Source organism: Orycteropus afer, unplaced genomic scaffold (assembly GCF_000298275.1).
Source record: "Orycteropus afer afer isolate SDZICR_OR568_19922 unplaced genomic scaffold, OryAfe1.0 scaffold00130, whole genome shotgun sequence".
Classification (NCBI taxonomy): domain Eukaryota; kingdom Metazoa; phylum Chordata; class Mammalia; order Tubulidentata; family Orycteropodidae; genus Orycteropus; species Orycteropus afer.
In genome coordinates this window covers 448826-474015 of record NW_006921717.1, presented here as the reverse complement: position 1 = coordinate 474015, position 25190 = coordinate 448826, and the positions used below count along the sequence as shown (strand labels likewise).

At 50.8% G+C, this 25190-nt stretch overlaps 1 protein-coding gene across 1 annotated transcript; it reads left to right on the top strand.

The window, feature by feature from the left end:
• Positions 1-8989: 8989 nt before the first annotated feature.
• Positions 8990-9994, top strand: MRGPRD (MAS related GPR family member D). The gene has a single exon (XM_007944917.1). The coding sequence runs from the start codon at positions 8990-8992 to the stop codon at positions 9992-9994; it is 1005 nt and encodes a 334-aa protein (XP_007943108.1).
• Positions 9995-25190: the final 15196 nt, after the last annotated feature.

Here is a 25190-nt window from a genome sequence, read left to right as displayed (position 1 = left end):
AAACGCACTGAGAAGCCCTCGCAGCTGAGAAGGCTTTGACGGCAGAGCCCGCCCCAAACCCAATTCCTGGCCCTGCAGGAGGGGCAGGGAGGGGTGGAGGAGGAGGGGCGGAGTGGGATGAGACTTCGGGAAGGAATGCCCGGCTCGGAGCCCCCCCAGAGCCCCACGGGGAGCTCAGCTCTCTGCCTGGTGACGTCACGTTGGCCCGAGCACTGTGGTCTGAGTCCAGCTGGGAGATCGCACCCCACGGCTCAGAAGGGCTGCCCAGAGAAGGGGCGCACTCTGCCGCTTGTGCCTTCAGGCCACTCCCAGGGGGCATTTCTGGGGTGCAAGCCCAAGAGGGGCTGGGCCCCATCTCCTCTGTTAAACTGACTGAGGGCCTGATGCAGGGAGGCTGGGGCAGTGAGGGCGCCATGGGGGACTCGGGGGGCGCGTAAGCCATGGGATTGGCAGAGAGACAGGCCCAGCTGGCACCCCACTGCCGTCACCCCGGAACCAGCCGGAGGGACCCCTGCAGGCCTGGAACCAGGAATCCCCTGCTGCAGCTGTAACAGCGATCAGATGGCACATGTGGAAAATCCCAACGCCCTGGGCCAGCCGGGAGGTTGGCAGGCCGGGCGCCTGGGGTGTGCGCTCAGCGGAGGATGAGTCAGCCGCTCCCTGGGGAGCCCCTGAGCAGGACGTGGGGGCGCCACAGCAGCCTCTCGGGATGGGGAGCCCCCAGGGAAGCCCCTCCTGCCTGGACCAGCTTTTGTGAGGGCCCTGGGAGCCAGAGGGCATTCCATCCCTGCTCCCTGCTGCAGTGAATGGAGCCCAGTTTGGGGGGGTCCTTGGAGAGTACCCAGAAAGAGGACGGTCCCTGCACCTCCCCTGGGGGCTCTCACACCTCCTGCCCATAGCAGACGCTGCTGTCCCCACCGCAGGCCTCAGAGCAAAGAAGCGGGGCTTGGACCTCCCGGCCCAGTGGTCTCCTGAGGGCTTTCTCTTGGAGGGGCTCCGGGACACTGGAGGCTCCGGCCATGCCCACGGCTGCAGGGAGAGAGGTGGGCGCGGCAGCAGGCAGCAGTGACCCCTCCTCTCAGGGCAGGCCAGCTGGGGCCCAGCTGGACCGCTTGTTTACGTGTGGAGGCTGAGGGGAGGCCGGGGAGGCCCAGTGAGCTCGCGGGGTAATTGCACTTGGACTCTTAAAAGGAATTGTGTGAGGCGGCATTGCTCCGGCGCCCGCCGCCTTATTTGGTATGGAAACTGGCTTCTCTCAAAACAAGACAGCGCAGGACTTGTAAATGGGGAAGTTGTCACCTGCCTGCATCTGCCAGTCCACCGTCACCTGGTACCCCACCTGGGAGGAGGCGGGCTGGCTTCCTGCCCTGGGACAGGCTCTCGCTCACCAGCTCACCATTTGGCCCCCGAGGTCAGGCTTCTGCAGGGACAGGGCCTCCAGGGCTGCCTTCCGTCTTTGGGTGGCCTTGGGCGGGCTCTATCCCTCCTCTGGGCCTCGGTTTCCCCACCTGGCAGGTGGGAGAGGAACAGCTCACGGAGTTGCAGACAGAAGGGAGCAGATCCTGAGTAGAACAGCTCTGTGCACCCCAAACTCTGCCCCAGGCTCAGTGTGAGGACAGCGTCCTTCCTTCCTTCAGTCACTGGGGGCTCAGCCATGAGGTGGCCAGTCCAGCACTAGACACCGTGGACACTGTGGCCTCCATGTTTGTCCTCGTGCTCTGGACAGCCCCTGCCATCAGGTGTCCCCTGTCCCTCCCAACAGAAAGGAACTTTATTTTTAATTGTCTCTTGCTACAACCTCGCAGGGACCCAGCAGCCCCTGCTAAGGGTGCTGGCCAGGTGCTCCTCTGCAGGGGGCCCCTGGGGCAGCAGGCCCGTCTCCCCACTGGGGTCCTTCTGCAGTCCACAGGTCGCCCCCCTTCCCTGTGTGCTGGAGTGGGCGTGGCCTAGGCCGCCAGTGGCCCCTCTTCAGTGAAGAAGAGATGTTATTGATTATTATTTTGTTATTAGACATGTTATTGATTGTTATTTTGGTGAAGAAGAGATGTTATTGACCACCTGCTGGGCGCCTGGCCCTGTGCTCTGGGCTAATGAACGAGACCCACCAAGTCCCTTTCCCCCATTCCCCAGTGTTGATGTCAAGTGAGGAGACAGGCAGAAACCCAAGGCTGAGCCAGACAGGTGTAAACTGCACCTGTGGTAAAGACTCGTAACACAACACACACCCAGGGGCTGGTGAGCACATGGGGCAGCGTCCCTGGTCAGAGAGATCAAGGCAAGCCCCCCTGGGGACCCGACGCCTGAGCTCACAGAGAAAGGCAGGCAGAGTGACTCAGGGGGACAGATGGAGGGAAGCTGTCCCAGTAGCGGAGACGGTGGGAGCAGGCAGGAGCGGACACAGGGGCTGGAAGAGGCAGGGGCTGGTGCAGAGGGCAGGGCAGCGTGAGGGCCTTCCAGGACTGGCCCAGGACGTGGACGAGGTCGCCACGCTCGGCAGCCCCGAGCGGCCCCTCCAGGCCTAGGGTCACCCCCTCCTGGTCTTGGGTGCACCTCTGCGGCTGGCGTCCCCTGTGCCCAGGTGATGGTAACTGTATTCATGGCAACAGCAGCAGCAGCGACGGTGACTGTGCACGGGTCCTGTCCCCCTTGGTGCAGGTTCACTCGTACAGACTCACCGAGCACCTGCTGTGTACCACACCCTGCTCCCAGACCAGGGCCACTGAGTCAGCCCCACCTCACAGGGACCCCAGCTGCGTCCAAGGGGAAATGGGCTCCACAGGGTTTCTAGGGGCTGATTTTCCAGAAGGGGATCACCAGGCCTGTTTTCTGAAGTGCCTTTGGATGGACTTGAACCTCCAAGCTTTCAGTGAGTGGCTGACGGTGTAACTCTGGGCCCTGATCTGGGCCCTGGAATTCACTGGTGAATGAAGTGGAGAAATGCTACCTGCAGGGGGCCCACACTCGGGAACCAAGGAAACTGAGGCCCATGGGGCGACTCTGCCCTCCCCCCACCGCAGGGCCTCCTTGTCTGCGCATCCCCAGGCCTGGCAAGGAGGCATCAACATGAAAAGCTGGGAGCCCTGGGTTCCAGTCCTGACCCTGCTGCTGCTGAACTGAGGGGAACAGCCTCAGTTTCCCCAGTTGTTCTGGGGGCGGGCGGTGGATCGATCACACCTCTGCTCCAAGCTAACTGCCCCATCTTCTACTCCCTCCGAGACAGGCTGGTTCCGTTTTCTTGACAGCCTCACCGAAGGGTAACTCACACACCCTACATGCAACCCACCCACTTCAAGTGTGCGACCCACCGGTTTTCAGTGATTCACAGGCCATTTCATAGCATTTTCATGGTCTCCAAAGAGCCCCACACCCCCTGACAGTCCCTCCTCATTCTTCCCGCCCCCAGCCCAGGCACCTGCCAGTCTGCTTTCGGCCTCTACTTCCCTCTCGCGACATTCCCTGTGAATGGAACCTTACGCTCTGTGGCCTTCTGTTCTGCTCTGTTCAGGGACCAGGGTGATGTGGGGCTCGTTCAGGTTGTGGCATATCTCAGCACTTTGCTCCTTTCCATGGGGAAAGGCTGGTGGTCCAGGCCCCTCTCTCTTCTGCTCGACTAAGGTTCTTCTGGAGATAAGGCAAACCTGCTCGGTCCAGGGTAAACCCAAGGCCACGGCTTCAGCTCTTGAGACAAAACGGTCTCCCCAGGCTAGGCTGGCTTTCCTGATGGTGAAGGATGAGTCAGGTCCAGGCTTATAGTTGTCCCCTCCTCCTGCCCATTCTGTGTTTGAAGGCGCATACTGGGAATCTCAGCAGAAGCCTACCTTTACCTTCTGTTCTGTAGGTGGGGCACCATCCACCTATCATCCAACCCTCCACCCATCCACCCCATCCCTCCATCCCTCCATCCACTCATCCATCTATCCATCCATCTACCCATCCATCCATCCAGTCACCCACCCACCATCCATCCATCCACCCATCCATCTGTCCATCCACTCATCTACCCATCCATCCATCTGTTCATATACCCATCCATCCACCCACCAATCCATCCATCCACTCATCTACCCACCCACCCACCATCCATCCATCCATCCACCCATCCATCCATCTGTCCATGCACTCATCTACCCATCCATCCATCTACTCATATACTCATCCATCCACCCATCCATCCATCTGCTCATATACCCATCCATCCACCCACCCATCCATCCATCCACTCATCTACCCATCCATCCACCATCCATCTGCTCATCTACCCATCCATCCACCCATCCATCCACCCACCCATCCATCCACCCACCTATCCATCCACCCATCCATCCATCCATCCATCCATCTGTCCATCCACTCATCTACCCGTCTATCCACCCATCCATCCATCTATCCATCCATTCATCTACCCATCCATCCATCCACTCATCTACCCATCCATCCACCATCCATCTGCTCATATACCCATCCACCCATCCATCCATCCATCCATCCATCTGTCCACCCACTCATCTACCCATCTATCCACCCATCCATCCATCTATCCATCCATTCATCTACCCATCCATCCATCTGCTCATATACCCACTCACCCATCCATCTACTCATCCATTTATCTGTCCCTCTGTCCATCCATCCATCCATATCTTCATTCAACAAACATTTATTGAATACAACCTTACTGTTAGGGTGGGGAAAATTCAGGATAAACCAGGCATGGTTGGCAGGGGCAGATAATAAACAGAGAACAAATGACGGCAGCATTACAACCTGGGGTCGGTGCTGCGAGGAAGGGGACCAAAGGTGGGGACAGAAGATTACATGGTGGTGGGGTGGAAGGGGGGTGTAGCAGGCTGAATAATGGCTCCCTAAAGATGTCCACATGCCCTAGAACCTGTGGCAAAGGGACATTGAGGGTGCAATTAAACTAAGGGTTCTCAGAAGGGGCATGATCCTGGATCACCCTGGGTAGCCCAGTGCAATCCCAGGGTCGGACTGGAGGGAGTCAGGGCAGGGAGGGTCAGAAGGAGCTGCAAGGACAGAAGCAGAGGCTGCAGTGACGTGAGGAAGGGGCCACCAGCCAAGGAATGCAGGTGGCCTCCTGAAGCCAGAGAAGTCAAAGAAACAGGTCTTCTCATAGATTCCAGAAGGCTACACCCCTGCCAAGACCTTGATTTCAGGCTTCCGACCTCCAGGACTGTAAGAGAACAGGTGTGTGTTGTTTCAAGTCACTGAGTGTGGTGACTTCTCACATCCAGATGGTCACTGTTGACTGCTGACTTTCCTCCTGGTCCATCTTAGTGTGACCCACTGATGGGACCTTTCAGCATCATCACATCAACACGCAAGCCTCCACTGACGGACGCGTGGTGGCTGCATGTGAGGTGCACGGGCTGGGACTCGAACCTGGGCCTCCTGCGTGGAAGGTGAGATCCTACCCCTGAACCACCCCCGCCCCCATAATAAAAAGCCATTGTTGATCCCGACTCAGTGACCCTGCAGCACCGTGTGGAACTGCCCCGTACTGTTCGCAAGGCTGTCATCCTTTACGGAAGCAGACTGCTGCAACTCTCTCCCCCAGAGCAGCTGGTGGATTTGAACCGCCAATCTTCTGGTCAGCAGCCGCCATGATGGAGGAGGTAACCCAGTGGCCGGGGAGCTGGCGCTGACCCACGGCGACCCCACGAGGTTCAGAGTAGATGTGTGCTCCCTAGGCTTCTGGTTGGTTAACCTGGACGGCCAGCCAGTGAAGTGCTTGACTGCTGTCTGAAAGGTTGGCGGTTCTAATCGACCCAGGGGGCCTTGAAGAAAGGCCCGAGGACCTGCATCTAAAAGGTCCCAGCCTTGGAAACCCTGTGGAGCACAGCTCTGCATTGGGACTCATGGGGTCACGTGAGAATCAACGCACAGCAACTGTTTCTTTTCTTTTTTTTTAAATCTGACCGAAGCCAGTCACCAGGCCTTTCTTCTGTGGTGTCACGGCTGGACTCAGGGTCAGCCATTTTCGCCACCCAGAGGGAAGGGCTGGGGCTGGAAGGTCTTCCTGCTGAGGTTTCAGCTGAGAGCCGGAGCGGGAGAAGCCGCCAGCTGCACGCTGGGCCAGTGGGAAGGCAGCCAGGACAGAGACAGCCGGGGAAGGCCCAGGTGGGGCAGAGTCCGGCCTGCGAGGAGGAGGGAAAGGGCAGGGGAGCGGTCTGTGGTGAGCCACGGAGGCAGGTGGCCCCAAAGGCTCCAGACGCCTCAAGCCCAGGCTGGAGCTGCCCCGTCGTGCCCCCCGGGTCACGCTGTTCCAGACCCGGGCCTTGGCAGGTTTCCCATCTTAGGGGTTTGAAACGCTGCCCAGTTTCCAGCTCCCTGCTGCCCCGATGCCCAGAGATTTCTCCTCCCCCGGCCAGACCCGGCGCTGGGTGCTGGCCTCCGCCCCGCCCGCTCCGGCGCCACAGGTGCTGGGCTCACTCCTGCCCCCACAGGCCACTGTCCTGCGTGCACCAGCCGGATCCTCCTCACCTACCAAATTCCCCAACGTGGGTGACCCGGCCGAGCAGGACCTCTGCCCTGCTTGTCTTACACTCCTTGGCCAGCACTTTTTTTTTTTTTTTTTTTAAATAATGTTTTGGGTTTTCAGTGAAAATTGACATAGAAATTGTTCCAATTGAACATTTTTACCCAAATTGACTAGGGATTTTGATCACATTTCCCACACGCGTTACCCTTCACACCAGGTTCCTTTGAACGGTTCACTTGCAGCCATCTGGTCTCCCTGCCACCGCCCCTTTCATTTTTGCTTTAGAGTCATCGTCAGCCAATCGGTCTCCCGTGGGTGAGTCGTTACAGGGCTGCAGTGCTCGCTGGTACCTTATTTTATGAGCCCATCTGCACTTTAGCGCCAAGGTACCTTCAGGGGTAGTTGCTGTTCACAGTGTCTGGATGTCTCAGGGCACCAGTCCTGGGGCGTTGTCTGGTCAAATGGAACTGTGAGTCGTGACTTATTAAGACTCTGAATTCCGCCGCACCTTCTTCTCCCCCCCATTAGGATCCGTCTGTTGTGCCCCGACGAGAACGGTTGGCAGTGGGTCCCTGGCCAGTCCGGATTCCACGGCCATTCTCCTTCTCCTCATTTCTGCCACTGCTACCCTGAAGTAGACAAGGCTAGAAGAGCCTAGGTGTGCGGGAGTGGGATGAGAGGGTTGTTGCTGTTGTTAAGTATCGAGTCAGCTCCGACTCATACCGGCCCCATGTACAAAAGAACCAAACACTGCCTGGTCCTGGGCCAGCCTCACAATCCCTGCTCTACCTGAGCCCATCGTTGCAGCCACTGTGCCAGTCCATCTTGTTGAGGGCCTTCCCCTTTTTCATTGACCCTTCACTTTACCAAGCATGATACGCTTCTCCAGAGAATGGTTCCTTCTGACAATATGACCAAAGTAGGTGAGACGAAGTTTGGCCATTCTCACTTCCAAGGAGCATTCTGGCTGCACTTTCTCCAGGACAGATTTGTTGGTTCTTCTGGCAGTCCATGGGACTTTCAGCATTCTACACCAACTCCACAATTCAAAGGCATCGACTCTTCTTCTGTCTTCCTTATTCATTGTCCAGCTCTCACATGCATATGAGGTGATTGAAAATACTATGGCTTGAGTTAGGTACCCCTGAGTCTTCAAAGTGCCATCGTTGCTCTTCAGCACTTTAAAGAGGTCTTTTGTAGCCGATTTGGCCAGTGTAATACTACCAAGGTCAGATTTCTTGCCTGCTGCTTCCATGGGTTATGATTGTGGATCCAAGTATCGTGACCATAGATTAGCAAAAACGAGGAAAGTGCATTATACCACACGTTGGCAGGGAATGGGGAAAAGGGAACCCTGGTCCTGCTGGGGGCAGTGAGAACTGAAGCAGATATCCAGAAAAGCAATCAGGCAACATGATCAAAGTTACATGCACATGTGCTATGACCCAGGTCGCCAACCCTGGGCACATATCCCAGAAAGAACCTGGGTCAGGCCCAGCACAGACGTCATGAGCATGTTCAACACACTGTGTTACGGCAATGGGACGTTGAAGTACTTGGGTATCCTTGGGGAAGTGCGGACCCTGGAGGCACAGATCAGGAAAACACTGCCTATGCACAGTGCATACAGCAGCTTGAATATGTCCTAAAACCATGTTTATTGAGTGACAAAAATTAATAGATTCTAAATCACAACAGCACTGAACCTAAATTAAAAACACTTATGGACAGTCATGGTGACCACATGTCCAACAGAACAAAACCTGCCCAGGCCTGCATCTTCATGGCCATTGGTCTGCTCTAGTCCGTTGTTGCCACTATTAGGTCCATCCATCTCATTGAGTGTTGTCCTTGTTTTCCCTGACCCTCATCTTTACCAAAAATGATCTTGTCCATAAGGTTGCCATGAAGTGGGGCTGACTCAACAGCAATTACCAAAGAGAACACATGTCCAATGACACGTCACCACAGATGTCGTGGAAGGAGGGAAGGAGGGGACAGAAAGTTGGGATGGAGATGAAGAGGACAACCTCAATGAGAGGCTTCAAATAGACTAGTAACCAGGGTGTGTTGTAAGCTGAGGGACATCATTAATTCTACTCTTTGTACCTGAAGTCCAATGAAAAAACAAAACATTGATTCACAGGATTTGAAGGTTACAGGAGAAAAGTTAGTATCAATCAACATGAAAAAGTTGATAAAAGCCAACACTACTTCATGATTTTAAAATATCAAAAACTCACAATAGAAGATAACTTCTAACTTGATAAAGATATCAGCACCAACCCCAGATCCGTCATGGTAGGCCTGGTGGCAGATGAAAGCGGGCCAGAGCCAGAGCAGTGGGGAAGGTGTGAGGCCTCCTGATCATGGTCTGTTGCTAAAAGGACCTGGGTTGAGAGCCACAAAGTAGATAAATCGGGGGGACTCCAGAAACATCCTGGTCCATGCAACACAGACATTCACGTTGGTCTCCCTTCTTCTGTAGGGATGAAGCAGACTCTAATTGGCAGTGAGACCCCGGAGCCGACCCCTAACAGCACCAGGATGAATGCATTCAACACAACCTGTTTCGTGGTCAGCGTCCTGGCCGTGCTCACCTGTGTGTGTGGGTTGGTCGGCAACAGCCTGGTCATCTGCATGATCCGCATGAAGAGGAGCCCCTTCTGCGTCTACGTCCTCAACCTGGCAGTGGCTGACCTCCTCTTCCTCCTCTGCATGGCCTCTGTGATAAGTCTAGATATCATCTTCCTGGCCAGGAACACCAAGGTCTGTGAGGTGGTGAGGAGGGTGAAGTACTTTGCATACACAGTGGACCTGAGCCTGCTGACAGCCATCAGCACCCAACGCTGCCTCTCTGTCCTCTTCCCCATATGGTACAAGGTCCACAGGCCGCAACGCCTGTCCACTGTGGTGTGCACCCTGCTCTGGACTCTGTCCCTCCTGATGAGCATAGTGGCCTCTTACTTCTGCACCCACTTTAGGGGTTATGACAAACAGCAATGCTTCACTGTGGACGTCATCGTGAACATCTTCATTTTTGGGACACTCACACCCATGATATTGTCCAGCATGGTCCTCTTCATTAAGGTCCAGAGGAGTTCCCGGCAGTGGTGCCGGCAATCCCCGAGGTTGCTCTTGGTCATCCTGGCCTCTGTCCTCATGTTCCTGGTTTGCTCCCTGCCCCTGGGCGTCTATTCGTCCATCCTCTACTGGGTAGACCTGCCTCAGCAGCTGAAGATCCTGTATGTCAGCATATCATGCCTCTCCTCGTCCCTGGGCTGCAGTGCCAACCCCATCATCTACTTCCTGGTGGGCAGATGGAGGAGACAGAGACTTCAGGAGCCCCTGGGGGCTGTGCTCAGCAGGGCACTGCAGGAGGAGCCCATCATAGTGGGCAAAGAGACACCCTCCACAGGTACCAACGAGGTGGGGCCTGAGAGCCAGGATCCCACAGTTCCCGTCCACACGAACCCAGTCATGGGATTAGCATGAGGTCAGGCTGCCCACATGCTCTTGGGCATCTTGAAGATGTTGCACCCCTCCAGGTTGGGATCACTTCTCTGCCATGCCCACCAGTCCCCTGACAAGGCATGTATCCTGGACCTCACCATGGATGGCTCAGCCGTGGAGATGAAATGCAGTTGTCTTCTGTGGAGTGGATCTCTGGTCACCTGGACCAGTTGCTGTCAGGTCAACTCTGACTCCTGGCTCCCCCACGGGTGTTGGAACAGACCTGTGCTCCACACGGTTTTCAACGGCTGATTCATCAGAAGTGATCAGAAGATCACTTTCCTCCAAGGTGACTGTGTCTGGACTTGAAACTTCACCTTTTTGGTCACAGCTGAGCACATTAACCATTTGCACCCCACGGGCACTCCATCTTCTGTTTCCAGAGCAGATGCCAGCTTTCAGCTCTATTGTGTTACAGCTTGTTGATTTCTGTTACAGCGACCACAGGAAACTCGTGCTGACGGCGAGTGGGGAAATCCTGTCTCAGGACAGAGCCTGGCCTGCAAGGCTGCCATCTTGCTGCATTGTCCTACTGAGCATGTCAGAAGCTGAAAATGCCTAGTTCTGTCTCCTTGCATTCTTCTGCGACAATTCAGTCTCCTCCAGGGAGATGGTGGATTCAAGCCAATGGAGACAAAGACCAGATCCTCAGAAAGGAAGAGAAATGCCCATTAGTAGTTTATGGAAGATCCCACCATTGCATCAATTCGCCAGCCTGTGAATTTGTGCTCTGGTCAGAAATACGGATTCTTGGGCATCAGGTACTGGTGTCTCCTGGGACCCACTGTCTTGGGCTCTCTGCCTGGTGTTCATGGGCCTGAGCTGGGGGCTGTGCAGGTCCCTAGAATGAGAAGGTGAGCTCTGGGCTCCCCCAGTTTCCTGGGCCACCTGTTTTCTCCCATCCAGACCTCAGGCCCCAGTCTGCATGTGTCAGGGAGGCAGGGGAGCAGGGGTCTCTTTGGCAGCCATTCCAGGCATCTCATGGAGCACCCGGGACCAGTACTGGCCTTGCATGCCACAAGCATTTCATAAGTGCTCACCTGGCCAGTAAACATCACTGATATCTGTGTCATGACTTAAGGCACCGGGGCTCAGTGAGATCAAGGTCAAATGCTTTCTCCAGAGCACACAGTAGTGAACAGAAGGGCTAGGATTCCACTGGTACCATTGGACAATAAAGCCCATGCCCATGACCTTCTCCACCCTGGGCAGTGACCAAGCGATTGCTGATGCAGAGAGCTGGGGGGACAAAGGACACTTTTCTTCTTAGATGTAAGTGGTCACCATGGTGCCCTCACCTGCACACAGAAGGAGAAGAGTCCCAGAAATTGTCCACGCAGGTGTGTTCCAATAAAGTTCACAAAATGATGCATCAGTCATGACCTCTGTCTCTGTCTACTCCAACTTTTCTTCATCTCACTCCACTGCTGGTCTGGTGAAACTGGTGTGGCCACAGATGTTTGGGGACTTAGCCAAGGGGGAGCCAAGTTGGGATATCTGTGACTGGGCTTAGTGGTAGTTCATTAATAGTTCATTTATTAATGAAGTTCACAGTCACTTCCATGGACAGCTAGGTTCTTGCTAGCCATCTTACAATAGGAATGGCTTCCAGGAATGTTCCCACTGCCCACTCACCTGGCACCTGGGACAAGTGCAGGGCTGGATGTTGTATCAGGACATGAACCTGTCCTGTGGTGCTTATCTTCAGAAGCATGTGGGCAGTGGGGAAGAAACAAGACTGAATATATGTGGAGCCAGAAGCTTGTCTATGGGAGTTCTTCACATTCATGGCTGTGAAAATCATAAGGGGTCATGCAGCATTCGCTGATGGCAAACCAACCCAGAAGTTCATCCACTATTAGGACATGCTGGAGCACGCAGGACATGTGGTCATAAAACACACTAGACCTTTTTTATCTTGGATGGGTAACGTGCAAAACTCTGCTCACCACACTTCCTGTTTTTGTAGACCTGATCCCGCAGCATGCTGCAAACTAAAATGTCTGTGTGTGAAGTTGTGTGTTGTATGTATCTCGGCTATTAGTATCTTAACGTAAATCCAGTCAGCAAGGTGATGCCAAATTCCCTCCTATTCTCCCCAGAGGAAATATTGCAGAATTGATTCATATGAAGATGTGATCAATAGCATGTAGACAGAAATATAGAAAAAAATATTCTAAAGGCTTGTTGAGTAGTTAATTAATTAACATATCCTGATTTGTTGTTGTTGTTGTTATTTGCCATCGAGTCGGCCCCGACTCCTAGCGACCCCTCCTTGGGTTTCCGAGGCAGTTATCACTACTGAAGTAGGATTGCCCAACCTTCCTTCCAAGGAGTGGCTGGTGGGTTTGAACCGCCAGCCTCCTGGTTAGCAGTCAAGTGCCTTAGGCGCTATGCTACCAAATATCCTGATAGGGTTGATAATTTGTGAAGTTTCTTGTATCTGTTGCCTTACAATAATGAATAATTTATTTTGTCAGACTAAATGAATATTCAGTGTGTACCTAATGGTGCATTTGTAGTTTTATTTATTTCAATAGACTCTCAATGCTATATAAACTTCCTGCCCCACAAACCCTGGTTTAATCTCGAGTGGCCAGCATTCTGAGCACTCTACAGTTATATAGAGGTTTCCTTGTGAATGACCACAGCACTCTAACGTGTCTGTCCACACTCTGTCTGAGAAAGAAACCTTCTGGTGATAAATATTCGCTTGCTTACTCCTGATTTCCCTAACTCCCCTGCAGGGTTCATCCATTTAGGGTCCCAGGTGGGAGTCAGACACCATGGAAGGGTACAATGGATGGCTTTTATATGGCCTTTCATGGTGTGGTCTTGTAACTCCCACTAAATGATTGGATGGGGCTATGCAAATAAGGGGGAGCTCTGGTGGCATAGTGCCTAAGGCACTTGACTGCTAATCAGAAGGCTGGTGGTTCAAAGCCACCAGCCACTCACTGGAAGGAAGGCTGGGCAATCTACTTCCGTAGTAATACTGCCTCCGAAACCCAAGCAGGGGTCACTAGGAGTTGGGTCCGACTCCATGGCACATAACAACAACAACAACATGCAAATAAGGTAATTTTGGCCCACCAAGGGGAGTTGACAGCTTGCTCGTGGTGCAAATAAGGTGCATGGCACTTTTGTGGGTGTGGAAATATGCAAATGAGGTGTATGGAACCCTAACGAAGCAATAGGTCAGTTTTGCCATCCAGTAGTCTTAAAATGATGCATCATTTTAGAGGCAGGAAGAGAGGACATGGCCCTTTTCCCAAGGCCACTGAGGGCTGCAACTGCTGTCCTGTGCAAAGGACACCATGGCTTCATGTCCTAGACAACAAAGGGACTCCAGAGAGGAATTCCTGACAACCACAGCCTTTTGATACTGAAAACAAGACGGGGTTTGGTTTGGAATTAGGGAACGTCTTGTTTATTTATTTAATACAGTCAAGTGCAGTATGTATGACATCCACAGAACACAATGTCAGGAAGCAACACATACAAGGTGTGGTGGTTAAGCTTGTGTGTCAGTTTGGCTGGGCCTGGTTGAGTGGCTGGACACCTGGATGTAATATTCCCCATGATGAGACTGGTAATCAACTCCATGGTGGAATCTACTGGGAGCAGCTGAGTAGCTGTCTTAGGGATGTGGTCTGCTTCCTGTATATAAGCAGAAGCCTTGGGGAATGGTCTCTAGCTTATGGCACACTTAAAACCTGCATGTAGCCATGTCATTGTTCAGCACCCTGCCATGCTCTGCCATCCTTGGGACTTTCAATGGACTTGAATTAATGGACTGCCGTGTGGTTTGGTCACATCAGGACTGTGCCCTATTACTTGTCAACCTTGGGCTTCTCAGCCTCAGCAGCCAGCAGCTGAGTGAAGAAAAGCCTCCAGGTCCAGTGGGCTGGGAGCAGGAGGCAGAGCTGAAGCTCAAGGTTGAGGGGCTTTTACGCAGCCCCTAGAGGCTGGCTCTTTGAACTTGGACTTAAAGCCTCCAAACTGTGAGAGAATAAACCTGTTTGTTCAAGCCATCCCATTTGTGGTACATTCTTGTCAGAGCGGCACTAGGGAACCAGGACACCAGGTTTTCTCTTTGTCTATCATTGAACTTTTCATATCTGAGGCCTCCAATTGGACTTTTACAGACTAGTCACCTTAGAGGTGCCCTCCCCTTTTCTTAGCAGTTGCCTCCTGGGGTTATGGCCTCCTACTGACCCCACTGACCCCTCTGAGCTGGACATGTCCCTGTGGTTATCTGCTCTCTCTGGTATCCATGTCACGTCACCTGATCTTTGCTCTCAGATTCCAAAATTGATCTATAGGATCCTTCACTTCAGTCCTCAAGGAGTATTACAAAGAAGACTGTCTTCCTGACGTCATTGCATGGCTCCTAACTTCTCATTCTTGTCGCAGAATCTCCCCTGCTTCCTAAGTGTGCAGAGTCACTCCTGTCTGGTGGGAAATATCTGCTGTGATAACCTTTCTGCTGAGAAAATGTGACTGCAGCGCAGTGGGCAAATTCCTGGGACAAAGAGCCCCCACATCCCAGGGGCTTAGCACAATGCAAGTTTCCTTTTTGTGTCATAGTCCAATGTGGGTCGGTGGTGGCTCTACTCCAGTGGGTCATTCAGGGCCTCCTCAGGTTCTTTCTATCCTATGGACCTTCTGCCAGGTCCTCCAAGTTCCCATTCAGCCAGAGGTGAGAAGACAGGAGGATCAAACATGGCTGGATTTCACAGCAAAGCATTCCATTGACTGGAAGCTAGTCACATGGCCCTAGCTCACTGCAAAGGATTCTAGGAAATGTAGTCCATCCATTTGCAAGAAGGAAGAGATGGTGGGGCATGTGGGTGAGCTCCAGCTGTCTCGGCCAGAGTGGCTCCTGCCTTGTTTGAAAGGGTGGAGAAGAAGGGATGGAAAACAATTGCAGGAGAGAAACAGGCCAATCAATTCTTCCGCCAAAGTGCCATGTTTCTTCTTTTTCCCTAACGTGTTTGTTATCCAAGGTAGTTCCTAGGAGCTAAAGCTCTGAAATTAGCAGGACATTTGTGGGATCTCATTCACTGAGTACACAACCGTTATTGAGCACCTGGTATGTGCCAGCCTCTGTGACACTAGCATCCACGTGTTAAACATCCGTGCTTTGCTCTGTCCCATCTGTTGGACACAGTCTTCATGAGCTGTGGTTTTCACTCCTCTTCAGTGAACCTTGGTCAGAACATACTGGTCTGATTTCCCTTCACAGGAACCCTACGAGGACGCTGAGGGATGGTATGTCTCCATTACATGGACGAGGACTTGCCCCTCAGTTCTGATTCCAGACATGGAGAAGGAATCTGATTGGTGGGATGGGTCACGTCTTTCTCCAATTACCTGGGACCAGAGCATTGGGATCCACAGTAAAACATGGTGTGGGCCTGTCCCTGAGAATGTAAGGGTGGGTGGCAGGACACTAAGGAAATGAGGGGTTCTCAGCTGTGCAGGCACCCCAGCAGATGTCCCCACAGTCACGGCTTCTTCAGGACAGCTCCCTTGGCTCCTCTAGGTTGTGTAGGCCTCCTCTCAGCCCCCCCAGGGCAGGCTCCTCTCGGTCCTCTCAGGACAGGCTTTTCTTGGCCCCCTAACGACAGGCCCCTTTTGGTCCTGCCATCTGTAACCACTGACTGCAGTGCTGGGCCCCTTCCACACCGGTCATCACCAGCTCTGCTGTGAGGCTCTTTCTGGGACTCTCGACGTCTTCAGTGCTGAAGTCCTTGACCCATGTTCCAGCTTCTCCAGGGGGCGCTCCTCCTCTTCTCTCTGATTCTCTTTTCCTTATTCTTTCTGCTTCTCTCCCTCTTTCTTTCTATCTGAAACACCTCTGTCGGGTTGGCTGACTGCATAGATACACAACTCATTGTCAATTTTAAGGCATGGCCCCTCCCAGCAGGGGACCACAAACTGACCAATCCCCTCTAGGTAGGCCAGAGAGACACCTCATTTGCATAGTAGGTTATAGTCACCTCATTTGCATAGTTCACAGACACTTCATTTACATAGCATATTGATCAGTCCCTGCAAGATGCATACCAATCACAGGGCAGGTTGTAGCCCAAGGCCAGACAAAAGATATCCAACCAAGTTGTTTACAGTTTACACAGGAACTGTAACAAACCCTCTAGGGTAGAAAACTAGGGCAAAAGTAGTTCCCTAGAGCTTAGTGAAAAAATCTCTCAAGCTGTGTTTTCCAAAGAACTAAGGCAAAAGATCACATAAAGGAACTCACTTCACCACAAGCAGTGTGACTACCCATCTCCCAGGCATCTGTCCTAAGATCCTACCAATCTGCTACTGGGAAATTACCTTTCCCTCATTGTAAGACTTCCTGGTGGGATAGTCAACCAAGGAACCTGTCCTTCCAGAAGCCGTGGGGGTCCTTGAGTATCTTTCTACTAGGTCCTTCCTCTACCCATCCCCAAAGGTCAAAGGGCTGGCCCAGGTCCCAACCAGCCAGTCAGGCTCTTTCCCAGGATGTCAAGTACTGAATACAGTGATTCAAGATGAGAGGACCAAAGGAGTAAAAAGAGAACCCACAGACTGGGAAAACGTATTCAGCAACGACATATCTGACAAGGGACTTACCTCTAAAATTTATAGAAAACTCCAACACGTCAACATCAAAAAGACAAACAATCCAATTAAAAAATGGGCAGAAGACATGAACAGACACTTCACCAAAGAAGATATTCAGACGGCCAACAAACACATTAAGAAATGTTCACCATCATTAACCATTCTCACTTATTGCCTCTGTACAGAAGTAGATTGCCCAATCTTTCTTCCAACGAGTGGCTGGTGGGTTTGAACTGCCAGATTTCTGGGTAGCAGTCAAATGCCTTAGGCACTATGCCACCAGAGCTCCCTATTAGCCATTAAAAAAACCTCACTGCCATTGAGTCACATCCAACTCACAGTGACCTCTCCTTGGGTTTCTGAGGCGGTATCACTACAGAAGTAGATTGCCCCATTTTCCTTCCAAGGAGTGGCTGGTGGGTTTGAACCACCAGCCTTCTGGTTAGCAGTCAAATGCCATTAGAGAGATGCAAATCAAAACAATGAGATACTATCTGACCCTAGCACTAATGGCAAAGTTCAGCAAGACAGAAAATAACAAATGCTGGTGAGGATGCGGAGAGATTGGGACTCTCATACACTGCTGGTGGGACTGTAAAATGATACAACCCCTGTGGAAAGCAGTATAGTGATACCTTAAAAAGTTGGAAGTAGAAATACCATTTGATGTAGCAATCCCATTACTCGGTATACATCCTAAAGAAGCAAGAGCCATGACAAGAACAGATATATGCACACCCAAGTTCATCTCAGCACTATTTACAATAACTGAAAGATGGAAACAACGTAGGTGCCCAACAAAAGAAGAGTAACCAAACTATGGTACATACACACAATGGAATACTACACAACACTAAAGAATAATGAAGACTCTGCGAAACACCACATAATGTGGATGAACTTGGAGGACATGCTGAGTGAAACAAGTCAATCACAGAAGGACAAATATTGTATTAGTTCATTACTGTAAAAAGTCAAGGAAAGGTTTATATATGGAAGGAACCTTTCTTTGCTGGTCACCAGGGATGACAGAGGAGGGGAGGAAACACTGCTAAACAAACAAACTAATTAATTAATAAATAAGAGAGAGGAGTATTTGGACGTTGCCCATTAGATCTAGTTCTGACTCCTGTTCTGTTTTTATTGTACATGTTGACGTTGTGTGCTCCCTGAGCTCCTTCCAGTCAATGTCCTTTATTGCTTAAGTTGGCCACAGTGGGTTTCTGTTGTCTGCAGGCAAAGAACCCTTGCACAAGAGTTTAGAAAGAGCTTGAGGGCAACAGATCCTCAAGTAAGTGAACGCGGGATACTGAGAACTGGGACCTGCTTGAGAGGAGTCCAAGCAAAGGCAGGTCTCTGTGAAGCTGATAGAAATGAATTGCCACCGGGTCCCACCGCACGGGCTCCTTCTAAGGCCCTGGGAGGAGTTCAGCAGTGTGTTCACGTGGTTATATATTTTGTGGAACTTGCAAAAGGAACATATTTTAACCACGATCAGTGTGACCACTGTCCCTTCCTCCTCCCAATTCTCTTTGTCCCATTTCCTGTCACACCAGTGGCACTGGAGGACACTCGGACATTTTTGGGCTTGAACACAGGAAACTGAGTTGGGGATATCGTCAGTTTGAGTAGGAGGCATAGAGTCATGTAGTTCTCAGTGACTTCTATGCAACCATTGTTCCTCAGTCTGATGAGTGGGGAACCTGGTGTGAGGACATGAACGTGCAGCACCAGGGGTTGTCCAGTTCCATGGCCGTGCCCCACGGTGCCCACACAGAAAGGATACGGCTGTGGAGGGCAACAGACGGAGCCAGGAGCTGCACTGTGCGGAATTTTTCCAGTCTTGGGTGTGTAACAGTCTAAGTGGAGGAATCAGTTCTCAGAGGCACTAAAATGTGGCAAACGATTATTAAGGCCCTAGGAGGAGCTCTGGTAGCATAGTGGCTAAAGCACTTGACTGCTAACCAGAAGGCTGGCGGTTCAAACCCACCAGCCACTCCTCGGAAGGAAGGTTGGGCAATCCTACTTCCGTAGTGATACTGCCTTGGAAACCCAAGGAGGGGTCGCTATGAGTCGGGGCCGACTCGACGGCACATAACAACAACAACAACAACATGGATCTCACCAGCGGAAAAGCTGAGTCCACAGGTTGTAAACTACCTCAGTGTTTTCAATGGTTACCTATGTTCTTTTTGAGTTCATCTTTTGAGTTCAGACAAAAAAATTAATGAAATATGAAACAAAAGAGATAAGGATAAATGTTGAAACAATAGAAATTACTTTCACCTTGAGAACCGAATACCAAAAAACCAAACTCACTGCCATCAAGTCGATTTGACCCCTAGCCACCTCTCCTTGGGTTTCCAGGGTGGTATCTTTACGGAAGTAGATTGCCCAGTCTTCCTTCTGAGAAGTGGATGGTGGGTTCGAACCACCAGCCTTCTGCTAAGCAGTCAAATGCCTTAGGCGCTAGGCCACCAGAGCTCCTTGAGAACTGAATGGTAAGAAGTAATTCAGTAAGTGGAAGAGATCAACATTGAGTAGAAGAGATCAGTAGGCTCTTGGATTTTGTGATCTGGTTAATGAAGAGGCATGCAGCTTAGGAACACATTGGCAAATACTTACATTTCTTGCTGATTTGATATTGATGATGTCAACTTAGAAGCATAAACCACCACTACAATCAGGAGATTGAAAACTAATGGCACCCACTCCTCACTTATCGGATGTAATCAGGTTCCCACAACCAGGTCGTGATGCAAAAATCAGCATTATGTGAAAATGGACAATGATCTTATTAGATCACAGAACGGAAGGTGACCCCATCAGGTCACAGAATGGAGGGTGACTCCATCATGACATAACCACCAAACCACTGAGAGTCATGGCTTAGCCAAGTTGACACATAATCTTAACCATCACAGCCAACGTTTCTCATACCTAGCTGTCTCGGTTGCTGCCAGATGCCGTTGTTAATAGTTGCATGGTAGATTCTTTAGTATTGTGGCTGCAAAATGTCAGAAAACGAGGGAGTTGATTAGTGAAGAGCCAGTCAGTGAGAGTGATGGTCAACCATGTATGTAGATTTATGTGTGTGTGCGTGTGTGTATTGTTGTTGTCAGGTGCTGTTCAGTCGTTTCCGACTCATAGCGACCCCATGCACAGCAGAACGAAACACTGCCCGATCCCGTGCCAGCCCCACAATCCCTGCTATACTTGAGCCCATCATCGCAGCCACCGTATCAATCCATCTCCTTGAAGGCCTCCCCCTCTTTCGTCGACCCTCCACCCTACCAAGCATGACATCCTTCTCCAAGGAATGGTCCCTTCTGACAACATGACCAAAGTAGGTGAGACGAAGTCTGGCCATTCTCGCTTCCAAGGAGCATTTCGGGTGCACTTCCTCCAGGATAGATGTTAGTTCTTTTAACATATTATATATGTTTTATATATTTTATATGTACACACACACACACACACACACACAGGAGCTCTGGTAGCATAGTGCCTAAGGCACTTGACTACTAACCAGAAGGCTGGTGGTTCAAACCCACCAGCCACTCCTCGGAAAGAAGGTTGGGCAATCTACTTCCGTAGTGATACTGCCTCGGAAACCCAAGGAGGGGTCTCTATGAGTCGGGTCCGACTTCATGGCACATAACAACAACAACAACACTCACACACACACACACACACACATATATGTATTTTAAAAAAATAAGACTCTTGGAAAATATTTATAACTCTTGCCATATGAAACGGCTACCATAGAATATGTGGCCGAAATGACAGAGAAACTCCTACCAAGGTGGTTTTCCTGTGTTTTGGGATCCTTGCAGTGTTTGGCAGCATTTTAAAATTGTGTACTTTTCTGTGATGTCCTTTATCCTTCTAAGTAAATACCCATTGTCTCACTGTTGCACCAATTTTCTATTTGTAATTAAATTGTTTTTCATAATCACCGTCCCCCACTCTTGACTGTGGAGATTCCAGCCCTTCTAATTTGTTCTTGGATGGAAGGCGGAGAATTCCCAGGCAGGCTACAAGATGGTCAGCAAGTCCTGGGGGTCAACCAAGGACAGCTGGGGGGTGGGCCGAGTCACAGAGCTGTCTCTATGGCCCTTTGTGGGGAGCAGGAAGCCCCAAGGGAGCCCTGGACAGGGGGCTGTTTCTGAACCCTGATTCCGATAAGTCCACAGCAAGACAACTCAGATCTCTAAGTTCCTGCTTTGAGATCTGGGCTGGAGTCCAGGGACTTCTATAATGGAGCCAAAAGAAACCCCAATTTCTTTCAGATCCTCTGGCTGGGATTGATTTCGGGGAAAAACCTTAGACTGTACTTCTGCAAGTGGCTGAATTAGAACACCGTGGAATCACAGCTTCACAGGTCTGTTATTCACTCAACAAACATCGATGAGCCAGGTACTGCTCACAGTGGCTGTGCCTTGGTTCAGGGAAAGGAACCATCAGGAAGGTCCCAGGAGACACAGGACAGGCCCCGCTCCGGACACAGCCAAGCCTTGGGGAATCCCCTGAGGACATGCTGCTGAGTGAAATAAGTCAGAAACAAAGGGACAACTAGTGTATGATCCCGCTTGTGGGAAGGCTCTAGAACAGGCACATGCAGAGACAGAAAGGATTAGTGGTCTAACGGGGAGGGAAGAAAAGAAAGAAACAAATGCGGTCTAAGTTCCTGCCTCCCTAGTTATCATCACCCATTGCTATGGAGTCACAGCGCCCCTAGAGGACAGCGTGGAACTGCCCCACAGGGTTTCCAAGGCTGTCAGTCTTATTGGAAGCAGAATGCCACATCTTTCTCTTTGGGTTAGCAGCCGAGCACTTTAACACTGCGCCCCAGGGCACCCTGCAATATACATGCATACATATATATGCTTTCCACTGACTGTGCTGGGTGGGTTGTGTGTAAATATTTCACGGGAGTCTCCCTGAACGTTCAGATTCCTACGCCAACCTCAGAAAGCCCGATGCAGCAGCTCAGATGTGCACATGCATGTGTGCACGTGCATGAAATGCATGCATGCATGCGTGCATGGGCACATGTGTTTACACATCTTTAAAACACAAGCAGCAAGCAGGGACTCTGCGTGGGAGCCCCACCCTCTTGCTCAGATGACCCAGAGGAAGTGCTGAGTTTGAAATGCCGTGGCCGTGAGGGGAGGGGCTTTCTGGAAGAAGAGTGTGTGTGGGGAGGCCCGTTGCTTGGGGTGTCCAACCTCCAACCTCCTTCTCCGAAGTCCGTAACCTCCTCTGCAGGACTGACTGACCCCCCTCCAGTGCTGGGGAGGGGAAACCCAGGTATTTTCTGCCACAGAAAACAAAGGAGGCCCTTCCCCTAAACCCTTCCTCTCATGGCCTTATACAACCAAGGGCTGTGCACTGGCCTGAGGCTGCCCCATCGAAGGTTCCCTTCTAGGGAATTGAACCCTGAGCCAGAAAGACCGCAGAACTGTGGACCTCCTCAGCGGGCTGCTCTGACCTCTGAGAAGGTCCTGGACTTCTCCAGGCTGGTTCTCGGAGCACCCACTCAACCCAGCGGCTCCCTAACGTGCTTCTAAGACAGCCTTTCTCCCTGCCCCTGCGCCCAGTTAGACATGGTTGGCTCTTCCTGCCTCAACCAAGGAACCCACCTTGTGCATATTACCAGCACCTGGGTCATTGCCAAAGTTTATTAGGAAACCAACAGGTTACAATTCAGGATCAGAAATGGCTCAGGATACAGTCCTTCAGTCAGAACAGCTTCCTCTCAGCCATGCCTGCAGGCAGGCTCTTTGTGGCCCTCAGCCTCTAGGCCATAATGCCCCCCAGCCTCTGCCCTGCTCAGGCAAGTGTTACAAAGCCCTTTAGCTCTACCAGTAAGAGCCCTGAGGCACCCCACTCCACGGCCAAGCCGCAGCAGAGGCTCTCGGCTCTCTCACCCTGTGAGCTGGCAAGCCTGGATGGCCCAATAAGAGCGCTGAGACACCCCACTCCGCCAGGAAGCCTGCTGCCTGAAGGCACCCAGCTCTCTCACCCCGTGGGCTGGTACAAGCACTGTCACCATCTTGTTCTGTGGCTGCGAAGCCCACCGTACTGTCTCACTCTTGGTTCTGCTGCCTCTGCTCCCACCTCTTCTGTCACTGCTTCTCACCATCGCTGGCGTCTCCATTCTGTCTGTCTGTGGGTTTTGGAGCCTCCCAGCACAGGGACCCAGGGTCTGAAGGATGTGCCCCATCCCTACCTGTTCCTTTTGATGGTTGTGACGTTCTCCCTCTCTGCTGCAGGGGGGTTGACTTTAAGCCTAGTGGGATGGCAAAACTGGCCAATCCTCTCCTTAGGGATCCATACACCTTATTTGCATGGTCCCACTCCCACCAGGGTGCCGTGCACCTTATTTGCTTTATCAGCAAGCTACTCAATGCCCTTGGGTGGCCACAAACACCTCATTTTCACAGTCCCACTCAGTCATTTGGTGGGACTTACAAAAGCTATGCCTAGAAGGGCCATATGAAGTAACTCACTGCACCTCACAGTCACTGCCATGTTTGAACCTACTGTTGCTGCCACTGTGTCAATCCACCACGTCGAGGGGCTTCCTCTTTTTCAGTGACCCTCTACTTTCCCAAGCACGCTGTCTTTCTCCAGAGCAGTCCCTCCTGATCACAGGTCCAAAATACATGAGACACAGTTGTGTCATCCTCCCTTCTAAGGAGCGTCGTGGCTGTACTCCTTCTGAGACAAATTTGTTCATTCTTCTGGCAGTCCATACTACATTCAATATTCTTGCCAACTCCATAATCCAAAGGCATCAATTCTTCTTCCGTCTTCCTTATTCATTGTCCTGCTTTTGCATGCATATAAATGATTGAAAATACCATGGCTGGGGTCAGGTGCACCTCAATGGCATCTCTGCTTTTTAACACTTTAAAGACAACTTTTGCAGCAGATTTGCCCAATACAGTACATTGTCTGATTCCTTGACTGCTGCTTCCATGGGTGCTGATTATGGATCCAAGTAAAATGAAATTCCTGACGACTTCAATCTTTTTTCCACTTATCATGATGCTGCTTATTGGTCCAGTTGTGAGGATTTTTGTTTTCTTTATGGTATGATCCACGTGAAGGCTATAGTCTTTGATCTTCATCAGTAAGTGCTTCAAGTCTTCTTTGCTTTCACAAGCAAGCTGTGTCATCTGCTTATCTCAGGTTGTTAATGAGTCTTCCTCCAATCCTGATGCCAAGTTCTTCTTCGTATAGTCCAGCTTCTCCAGATTATTTGCTCAGCATACAGATTGAATACATATGGTGAAAGGATACAACTGTGATGCACTCTCATGTTGATTTTAAACCATTCAGTATCCTCTTGTTCTGTTTGAACAACTGCCTCTTGGTCTATGTACAAGTTCTTCATGAGCACAATTAAGTGTTCTGGAATTCTCATTCTTCACAATGTTACCTATAATTTGTTATGATCTATATAGTCAAATGTCTTTATAGACTCAATAAAACACACCAAACATTTTTCTGGTATTCTCTGCTTTTAGCCAAGATCCATCTGACATCAGCAATGATATGCCTTGCTCCTCATCCTCTTCTGAATCTGGCTTGAAATTCTGTAAGTTCCCTGTCAATATACTGCTGCAACCATTTGTAAATTATCTTCAGGAAAACTTTACTTGTGTGATATTAATGATATCGTTTAATAATTTTCACATTCTGTTGGATCACCTTTCTTTGGAATGGGGATAAATAGGGATCTCTTCCAGTTGGTTGACCAGGTAGCTGTCTTGCAAATTTTGTGGCACAGATGAGTGAGTGTTACCAGTGCTGCATCTGTTTGCTGAAACATCTCAGTGGGTATTCCGTCAATACCTGGAGCCTTGTTTTTTGCCAGTGCTTTCAGTGCTGCTGGACTTCTTCCTTCAATATCATTGGTTCTTGATCATATGCTACCTTCTGAAATGATTGAACGCTGACCAATTCCTTTCGGTACAGTGATTCTGTGTATTCCTTCCATCTTCTTTTGATGCTTCTTGTATTGTTCAATATTTTGCCCATAGTCTCCTTCAACTTTGCAACTTGGGGCTTGAATTTTTTCTTCAGTTCTTTCAGGTTGAGAAATGCCAAGTATACTCTTCCCTTCTGGTTTTCTAACTCCAGGTCTTTGCTCATTTTAATATACCTTACTTTGTCTTCTCAAGCCACCCTTTAGAATCTTCTGTTCACCTCTTTTATTTCATCCTTTCTTTCCACTGCTTTGGTTACTCTATGTCTAAGACGTTAAAATCAATAGAAGGAAATAATGAAAAGAGCTACTTTCTTTTAAAACGACAACAACAAATTAAACTTTATGGGACCGGACATACACGTGGTTGGACGTTGCTGGTGGACGTTAAGTGACACACACCTGTATACTGGAAGTATCTTTAAAGTGTGCCACCTTTCTTTTTACTCTTCCTCCTCCTTTCCGTATCAGGAGCTCTGGTAGCATAGTGCCTAAGGCACTTGACTGCTAACCAGAAGGCTGGCGGTTCAAACCCACCAGCCACTCCTCGGAAGGAAGGTT